At 45.1% G+C, this 9,992-nt stretch overlaps 1 protein-coding gene across 3 annotated transcripts in view; it reads left to right on the top strand.

Annotated features, from left to right (window-relative positions):
* Positions 1–9,992, top strand: part of Ddx31 (DEAD-box helicase 31) — a 70,719-nt gene that overhangs the window by 45,720 nt on the left and 15,007 nt on the right. For 2 of the 3 annotated variants that reach the window (XM_040745126.1, XM_040745125.1), the window contains exon 18: positions 4,383–4,494. In XM_040745126.1, coding sequence (XP_040601060.1) covers positions 4,383–4,494 — 112 coding nt within the window. Of the gene's footprint in view, positions 1–4,382; positions 4,495–9,992 lie in introns of those variants that run through there. The other variant, XR_005877088.1, reaches the window with a different exon arrangement.

Genomic DNA, 9,992 nt, shown 5'->3' with positions numbered 1-9,992 from the left:
TGTTTGTAATGTTCCTGTAACTACTTCCCACTACTTCTTGAGGCTCCAGCTTAGCTCCACAGTGTCAGCAGGGAGTTTGGGAGCTATGGAGGGTGTCCTGTTGAGAGTGGGTGAAGAGCTTCTCAGCTGATGCCTCTGGCCAAGTCTGGTCCTTTGCAAGCCTCAGTTTCTTCATGTGTAAAGTTGAGGTGTAGCTATTCTAAGGAGAGTAGAGGGCAATGTGGGAAGCAGTCTTAAAATACCAAGCATACTATGAAGTAGGGAAGGCTACAGTGTAGTTGCCACACTTTCCTGGCAGTGCTGCATAAATAGATAAGCATCTGCCTGCCGTCCAGAAATGAGAACTGACTAGAAAGTGACAACATGAGATCCTAAAAGTCAATCAAACTTAACCTTCTGTAGACTGTTTCTGGGAGCAGCTTTGGTTTGAGTCTTTTCTCCAGGGAGGTGATGGTTCTGTCTATCTGAATGGTGCGCCCCCCCCCCCCAGGGAAGGGACAGAGCAGCTGCATTTCCCTTTGCCTTTCAGCTGGCTGTGACATTTTTTTTAAAGATTTATTTATTTATTACATATACAGTGTTCTGCCTACATGTCATAAGAGGGCATCAGATTGAATTGTAGATGGTTGTGAGCCACCATGTGGTTGCTGGGAATTGAACTCAGGACCTCTGGAAGATCAGTCAGTGCTCTTAACCTCTGAGCCACCTCTCCAGCCCATGGCTGTGACATTTTTAACATCTGCCCTTGTGTGATCTTGCAGCATCAGTTTCTTCTCCTCAAGCCTTTCCTGACCAGCCTCAAAGTCGTCCTGAGCCTAAAGTCATTGTCAAGGCCTGGGCGAGAGTCAAGCCAGCCTGGACTCTATCCTTGCCTCACAGCTGGTACCTCTGTGACATTGGGAGATTTTCTATCTCCTGAACTCAGTCTTCCTGTCTGTAGAAGGAGAGTGAGAGTGCCCATATTTGAGGGTTGCCTGAGGCCTTAAGGAAATGAGGTAGAAAGATCTTGGTGTACTTCCAAACCATGTGAGTTCTCTAGAGCAGAGACCATCTCCCCAGCTCGCCCAGGCTTCCACCTTTTGGTAGGAATGAGTTGTATGCTTTTATAGTTTTACAGTTTGCTGCTGCTTATTTGAGGGGGAATGCTAAGTAAGATTGAGTTTTCACTGATGTTGCCAGATATGATTAACTTGGAAAAATAAATTCATCGCACTGAACTTCCTGCTGGTTGAGACTAGCTTTTAGGATCAAGTTTCAATTTGACTCAAAAGAATGAATGCTTGGTGTAAGTTGCTATATTGTTAATCACATAGATACCTTGCCTGGAAGGGTGCAGTGGGTGCTGGGTCCAGCTTCTGTTATGTATCTCATGAAAACCATCCCTGTCCTGGCTGTCCCTCCCTGCAATGCAGCAGGTGCACAGGTGGCCAGCATACAGATGGTGCACCTCGTTACCACGCCCGTCTTCTTCACCAGCTCCGCTCAGGCCCATGGTAAATGTCCCTTTGGCACACACAGTTTTGGGCTTCTGTGAACAGAAGGAGAGCGAATGAAGCATCTGTAAAATGTATATTTCATATTTAGGTGTATGAAATATATATACAGCTGCGTCTGGGTGTGAGTGTTCACCTTCCTACAAAGAGAATAAATTTGATCTTTCAGCTTGACTGGGAGGCATTCAGAAGGTTCTGGGGACCATGGGGTGAAGCTTAGCTTGTCAGGAAAGTGATTAAAACAAAATTCTTCCATTTAGTTAAATATATTTTGGAAGTTGGCTGTTCAGCACAATGCTTCCACTGTGTCCACCTCCCTGCCCACCACTGCCATCACCTAAAACTTTTCACAGACAGAGTGGTCCCGCCTAGTTTTCTCCAAGGCATCTGTTTCCTGGCTGCTGGGGATTGTGAAGTTTCCATGCAGGGTGTGCACCCTTCCAGCATGTTTTTCTCCCAAGTTTTTTTTTTTTTTTTTGTCCTGTGAGCTCTGCTTGTAAAATTCCCCAAACTGTCGCTGGCATTGGGAAGTGTTAAAATCAGATCAGAGCCTCTAGCTCATCCTTTCTTCATGGTCTTTTGTCTCCAGGATCAGTGGGGTGTTACAGACGGAGACACACCAAGAGCCAGTAGAGGGCTGGAAGCATGTTTTTCTCAACTGCCCGTGGTCGGCTAGCTGCAGGTTGGCTTCATTAACCAGTAGCCAGCTTGTGTCTGTGAGGGTGGGAGAGGCAGTGCTGCCTGCTCCTAAGCCTCGGGGCTCTGACCCACTCTCATTACAGGAGCGTTTACCTGTCTAGGGCTGAGGTGGCTCTGCCGAACTCTGCCCCATTCTGTCTTCAGTTTAAATTTAGACTGTCCTCCCCACAACCAAAATTACCTCATGCATTCTCAGGAAAGTATTTCTGGAATTGGGGGTAAAACATGTTTTTCCTAAATGTATTGTTTTCTGTCATTAACTTTTTCTTATGTTCACTACAACTGACCTCATCATTTTAACTGTGTAAGCCTGATTTTTATCATTTTTCTACACATTTCACTTGTATATACACTCACATTATATATATGTGTAATTTTTTTTTGGTTGGGAAGAAAAGATGCCTCATTTTAAAACCTAAAGGGGGGAATAAGAAAAGCCCTTTGTAATATATTGCCATATTATCACTAAATCCCCTGACAGTTGTGACACAGAAGCAAGTCACCTGTCACTTAAGCTTGAGGTCTCTTTAATTTTCTCCTGGAATTCGCACCAGGCTGTCTTTAATTTGAGGCCTTTATTGGAATTCTGAAACCTCTCTGCCTCCCTGGCTCTCAGATCTATTCTGAGAGCTGTTACAGAATGTATACAATAACCAACAGAGGGATTCAGAGAGGGCTGCAGCTCTGTTTATTTAACACTCTAGAGGGATTTTTGTGCTTATTCGGTCCTGGCTGCCCGGCTTTCAATATCGCTTTGACAACCATTCTGCCCTTCTCATTAATTTTAAACAGTTAAAACACAGGAAAAAGAGGGAAAAGTTTTCATTATTAAAGTGCTTTACTTTTTAATAACAGAGGATTCTGTCCGCCAGGGGAAAGGGCATCCTCACTAATTTCACATTCATATTAAAAAAAAAATGCAGGCAAGGTGACAGTTGTGCTGCTGAGGTGGCTTAATGAAAGCAGGGCAGCGGAAAGTTTGCGTTTCACATCAGTGAAGAGGTGAAAAAACCCTCGCTAATGACAACAGCAAATGTCCACTTTGGTAGTGCGGCTTCTCAGTGGCGCTTCTGCTGACATTGTAGTGGATAAAACCCTTAGGGGTACCGTGTACTGTGAAATCAGCTAGACTGTCATCAGCCAAACAGGTAGCAGGATGATATGACTACACCAAAAAACATTTTCATGTTGTTAAGTCTCTATTAATGCAGAGAAGAGTGTCTATCCAAAAAGAGCTTTTCTCTCCTCTCCCTTTTGTTCTTCCTCTTCCAGTCGTAAAAGTAAAGGAGGGAGACATGAACCAGACACAGTGTTCACACCTGTCCTCTGAGGGTGGAGAGGGGCCTGGGTTCTACACAGGAGGGTGGAGTCTGGGGCTCAGTAGCCCCTTTACATGAGTAGCTGCACTTGGGTGACCTGCCTCCCTAGGCTACAGAGTCTCCTCGTTCTGTGTTTGTTGTAAGATAAAGGAAATAAAAATCACTACTTTCTAGAAGGAATTTTTAAAAGACATCTTTTCTCTGGGACTTTTAAAAGATGAAAATGGTCTTATATATTATTAATAGTTTTCAGTGGCTACAGTAGTGTTCCTGGCTGCAGGGACTCAGGCAGCCTTTGAATGTGGCTTACTGAAAAGCTGCCTTCTTAATAGGCCTCAGAACTCAGCTTGGTGGTGACAGGCTTCTGGAGCAAACCTGAAACACTGGCAACCAACTTCCAGGAAAGGGAAGCAAGCTCAAGACTCAGGGATGGACATAAAGCCTTGTAAGGCTGAATTTTAAAAAATGCCTTTTCCACTGAGAGCAGGGATAAGGGAGAAAAGTCTAAGGGGAAAAGAGTTATTTAAAAACAGCGTATGTTCACTGTTTAAAATGCCAGAATTAGGCTTGGAAAACTCCAGAGTACCTCTAAAGGTCTTTCACTTTGAACATGAGTGATAACAGGTCATGAAGGAAAGTAGGCAAACAAATAAATAGACTTGGTCTGCTCCCTCTTCATGTTGTCCTCATCTTTGCTTGACTTTAACATCTTTATAGCTCCCTTCTTTCCCTAGTAATATTGAAAGGATTACCCTCGTTGGCCCCTGGGTGGTTACCGTGTGATTTTACTGTTATTAAATCTATTATAAACTGCTTCATTATTCCTGACTTCAACTTTGTCTCTCCTTTAATCCTTCCGTCACCCTCCCAGAAGTCCCATGCCACTGACTCCCAGGAAATCCGAGAGCGAGCAACAGTATTGCAGACAGTATTTGAAGATTACGTGCACTCCAGTGAGAGGATGGTCTCTTGGGCAAAAAAAGGTCAGTGGAATTCTCAAGAGATTGGGGGTGGGGTAGCCCCACGAGGCGCTGGCTTCACCCCTCACCACACACATGGTTGAGAGGACGTCCAGGGACCTCTGTGTACCAATCAAAGCCTTCATTCTGCAGTAATTCTGCAGGGTTTGGAATCGGGCTCGGAAGGATTTAAAGTGATATTAAATGCTAATTTCATACATCTCCATCTTTTGCACAAATGAGGCTTTATCTTGGCTTATGTCAGGACTAGAGCTCTGACCCAACAGCTTGGATCTTGGGGATCTGTTTTTCTCTGTCTTTGAACACCAGGCAGCAGAGATGTTGGCAGAAATAGTTGTAGGGATGGAAATTGATCATCAGGGCTGGAAGCAGTAGATCTAAGGAGTTCCTGTGTGAAGGTACAAATGAAAATGAGGATGGTTGTGAGGACAGGCTGTAGACCATGAACCTGGGTGCTTTCACAGAAGTGATGTTGATGTAGTTCTTCAGACCCTTTGTAGAATAAATTAGCTCTTGGGATGCTCACGTTAAAGGTGGAATTGACAGTTCACCTTGAGCAGTGGGAGTGGTTGTAACCGCCTACTCTTTTTCCTAGTGGAATGTTCCTGTTGCTCATTTGTGCTAATAAGACCCAAGTTGGAGCCAGGCAGTGGAGGTACATACTTTTAATCCCAGCACCAGGAAGCAGAGACAGACAGATCTCTGTGAGTTCAAGGCCAGCCTGGACTGTTATACAGAGAAACTCTGCCTCAAAATCAAATAAACAAAAAGACCCATGTTGGAGGAGTACATAGTACTTTCTGGGAGTTCCTTGAGATTTTTTAGAAAAAATGAATCTTTTTTTAAAAACAGGAAGTCCTTCTATAGAGCAGGTTGGCCTCAAACTCATAAGCAGTCTCCTGCCAGCTGAGTGCCGGGATTGAAGGTGAGGCAGGGTTGTGCTACAACCAGGTGTTAAGCTTGGGATCCTTCTGCTGTTTGTAGTCTCCCAAGTGCTGGGACCACAAGCATATACCACTACTCCCAGCTAGAAGTATCTCTTAAAAAAATAATGTACTTGGCAGTGTCACTAGAATTTGGCACTCTTCCGGATGCTTCAGTGCATGACGAGGTGGGTGGAAAGTATCCTCTGCTTTGTAAACTAATGTCTTAAAAGGAGCAGCTGTGAGATAAGGAACACAGTAAATGAGTGTTTTGGATAGTGGTACGGACTGCAGAAAGGACAGCAGGAGGAGGCAGGTGTGATGAGTGGGATGTAGTTAGTAAGAGGTCAGAGTAAGCCCCACCGGGAGGGTGATACTTCAGCAAAGCCAAGTGGGATAAGTGTCCATATTCTGAAGGAAGGGAGCTGGTATAGGCATGAGGGTGGTTAGCGAGGGCAGAACCCTGTAGGACTGGAGGCTGCTCTGAGGTCTGTAGAGTTATCCTGAGTGGGTTTGAACTAAGGTGTAGTGGTTCAGTGGGCCAAAGGGGTTTGGCTGTTTGGCTAATTTTTTGGTTTGGTTTTGGTTTTGTTTAGGGAGAGGGGTAGTTGAGACTGGGTTTCTTTGTCTGGCTATCCTGGAACTCACTCTCCACCTGCCACTGCCTCCCGCGTGCTGGAATTAAAGGCGTGCACCATCATGCCTAGTTTGACCATAGGTTTTAAAAGATCGCCTGACTGCTATGTGAGAATTGACCCTGGGGTAAGAGTGACAGCTGGAGAGTGGACTCCAGTGAGTAAGCAGTAGATGAGGAAAATAGCAGCAGGACTGGAGATGCAGCTCAGTAGTTGAGCACTTGCACAAGGCTCCCAAGCTCTGTCCCCAGCACTAACAGCAGTATCAAAAAAACAAACATGTTTTCAGATAGCTATTATTAACCCTCAGCACAGGATTTGGTTGTCAAAACACTTCAAACAGAGCTACATGTAATGGAAGTCTATCATTGCCAGCCATATAAAACTCGTATATGTCCTTCTAGTCATTTCTCAAATAATAACCTTGTCTTCAGCATTTTCTGAAAGTGAATTCAGCAATCCTCCATAGTTCCCAAGAACCTCCCTGTAGAGGAGCCAAAGATAGTCACTGTGATTGTGACCATTGGAGGAAGGCAGCTGACGCAGCTGAATTTGAGTTGATACTGACTTTGCTATGAACAGAAAGACGTCTGCCCACACCATCCACTTTGTGTCAGTGGTATTCCCATACCTTGGCACGACTGCCCTATGTAGGTACCTGGACAGTCCCAACTGCAACAAGCAGTTGGTCAGAGATTGTGATTGAGGTATTGTCTGTCATCAACAGTCTGTTGAAGCTATAGGAGCAGAGCTGCTTCCCATGTTTTGGTGATATTTCCATACGAGAAGAAAATGTGTAGATTATTTCTCTGGTTTGCCAACTGATTTTCACTCCAGGTTTGTAAGGGCTGGAACCACCTGCCTCACCCCTTAGACCTTAGTCACCTACCCAGGGACACAAAAACCTTCACTCCTGTTACTTAGGTTTGTGACTGGGAGGTTTGGGAGAATGTGTCTGCATCTGCTGCTCTAAAGGAATTGACCCATGACGCATGAAAAGCCATTGTACCCTTTAAATTGACACTACGTTTTGCATATCAGTTTACATATACAAATTCCTCAACCAGCTTGCTTTCCTTTTGTGACATTGCAGAACCTGCCTCGTGAATAATTAACAATGCAGCTGGCCTTGCCTTTGTGGTAAAAAAAACCAGGTAGAAACTGGGCCAAGTATGCATTTGTTGCCTTTTGCATTTTTTTATCCCATCGTCATTAGTAGTCAGCTAATTGTCGCCAGTCTCTACAACAGTCACTTCTTTTCCTCCTCTGTGTGTCACTTAGCTAGGGACTCAGGCTGCAGAAGCAGTTGTAATGTATTCTCAGTCTAGACTCTGAAGGAAGTTTTGGAGAGCAGAGTGTTCTGCCTACACATGTCCCTGTTCCTGTTGCCTGTCATCCTCATCTTCTGGCCTCGCTGCAGAGTAGGGATTATGTGTGGCCCTTATACCTGTGCTTGGGGGGGATACTTATTAGTGGTAATACTTTTACCTCCTCACTTCAGTGGGATGGCATTGGCCGGGCATGTTGCCAAGTGATGTGTCTTTTAAGAGAACCTCATCAAGGCATTTCTTTTCTCACATCCTTTGGCTAATGTGCCTATTGGTCTAGGTCTGTATACCTTTGTGGTGGACCAGATGGGACTTAAGATGGGAGGCAAGAGGAGTGTCTCCAGCCTGCAGTATTGTTCCTCTGCCTTCTTACCCTAGGAGCCATCTGTACGACATTCCCATTCCTGATCCATATGCCCAGGGTGTCCAAGTGCATTATTTTCGACAGATTCCCTCTAATTCATACACCTTAAATAACTCCCTGGAAATACGAGCCGGCAACTAAAATGCTCAACTTTCATTGCCTGTAGCTCCATCCGTCACTCCAAATAAACGTCTCCTAGTTCTCCACTTTCTGCTGTGCTGGTCCCACAGCCCTATTCCTTCTGTACATTCTAGACACTGCCAGCATGAACCACTTCCTGCCCCTGCTGTCTCAGAGTTAGCCAAACATGGAAGTCCATGAAAGTGTTCAGGGACAGCCAGCTGTCTCTGTCACCAGTGGCACTAGAACCTGGAGAACACAAAGGCTTAATTAAAATATGCAGTGTGAAATGCTGCCTGGGCTGATGTCTGGGCGGAAGCATTTCCTGCCATTGCTCAGCAACTTGTTATCCCTGTAAAGCCTCTAGATGGGCACCTGCATCTCTTGGGACAGTTTTCTATGTTCTTGCTTCCTGGAAGTGTGTGCTATGGAGGAGGAGGAGGGTTGTGAGCCAGACAAAGACCCAGGGCTCAGCTGCTTATGTGAAAGAGTAGCAGGAAGTGAAATATGGGCTGACTTTGGGGTGACCCAGGCTCTTGGATTGGCTTGGCTTGGTGGGATGTTTTAGAGGTAAATATTGGGATTGTTGGAAGAAAGGGAAGTAGAGGAGTTGGGTCTTGGTGGTCACTGCAGTGCCAGCAAGTTGCTCTCTGAGAATGTGAGTAGCTGTGGGTGGGGCCAGTGTGGGAACCCTCCAGATATTGCAGACCATTTGAAGTGTTAACGATGCTCTTTGAAAAAGCTGGTCCCTGGTTATTGGAAGGGAAGTGAGCACAGATTTAAGAGAGAGGTGCAGAGGAGTTGCTGTGCTTATTATTTCTCATCGATTGGGAAAAGGAGTTCACTTTGCTCAGTAAATAGAGCTTTGATGGATTCCCAGGATCCTTCCAGGAGATGATCTGCTAAAATGACACTTTTTATTACTGTTCATAAACGGCAATCTCCAGGTGCTGCTGGGATATTACACTTAAGCTGTGGGCAAACTTGCCAGTCCAGTGGCTCAGCCACCCAGGTGAGGGAGGCTGGTGCTTGATGGTACAGGACTGGTTCCAACCGTCCTGTAGAGGAGCTGGGTGTGAAAGTAAAACAGTAGTGATGGGCAGAGTACACTGCAGGTCATCCCTCTGCTGGAGAGAGGGGAGGCAGGATGCTCACTTTCTCTTACTGTGAGATACTCAAGGAGCCAGATACAGTAAAGTCTGTCCTCACGTGGGATGCCTGGCTAAGGCACATGAGCCCCACCAAAGATCTAGCACCTAGGAATGGAGCCCAGATCTTCTCTAGCCTGAGCTGGGATCTAGAACAAGGGACCCATTCCTCCTGATTTTGAAGTGGGGCTGCAGCTTTGCAGCTGAGCTTCCCAGACTGGCGGAAGTACCCAGGACAACTGTTACCTACACTATTTCAGTTTTTATGATGCCCTTTCTCCTTGGCATGTTTGTGTGCACTAACTATTCAGAAATTACTGATTTTTCCCTAATGTAAGTATCTAAGAATTTTCATAAGAAAATGTTGATCACTTAGTTTGTACATTCATTCTACTATATTTAACAAACATATCAGGTACATGCTACATGCCAGGCACTGTGATAGGCCTTGACACTGTGTGTGACAAAAGAGAAAATGGGCCCTGCCCTGTTGGACTATTGCAAACTCTTCAGTAAAGGCAAGTTTAATAGGTTTTTTTATTTTAATTTTTAAATTTAAATTAGAAACAAGGTTGCTTCACATATCAATTCCGGGTCCCTCTCCCTTTCCCTCCCCTCCTTCTATGCCCTCCCACCATTTAATAGGATTTGAGTGATAATTTTGGCTATAATTTTTTGCTTAGGGATTTTTTAAACTTTTATTGTTTTAATTATGTGTATGCATGTATTGTATCTGTGCACGGTATGCATAAGTGAGTGCAGTTGCCTAGGGAGGTATCAGATCCCTTCAGAGCTAGAGTTACAGGCTGCTAAGAGCTGTCCAATCTGGGTGCTGGGACCCAAACCAGTGAGCATCTCCCCAGCCCTTTAGAGATTTTTAAGAACATAACACAGGTGTGGCTTCAGGTTGCCTGTGTGGATGTCCTGGTTCTGTTCTCTTTCTTGGCAAGATAGAGTAGGGTAACATAGGGGTTAGATAGCTC

This window comes from Mesocricetus auratus, unplaced genomic scaffold, assembly GCF_017639785.1.
Source record: "Mesocricetus auratus isolate SY011 unplaced genomic scaffold, BCM_Maur_2.0 Super-Scaffold_100004, whole genome shotgun sequence".
Lineage (NCBI taxonomy): Eukaryota > Metazoa > Chordata > Mammalia > Rodentia > Cricetidae > Mesocricetus > Mesocricetus auratus.
This window is presented reverse-complemented; position numbering and strand designations above follow the sequence as displayed.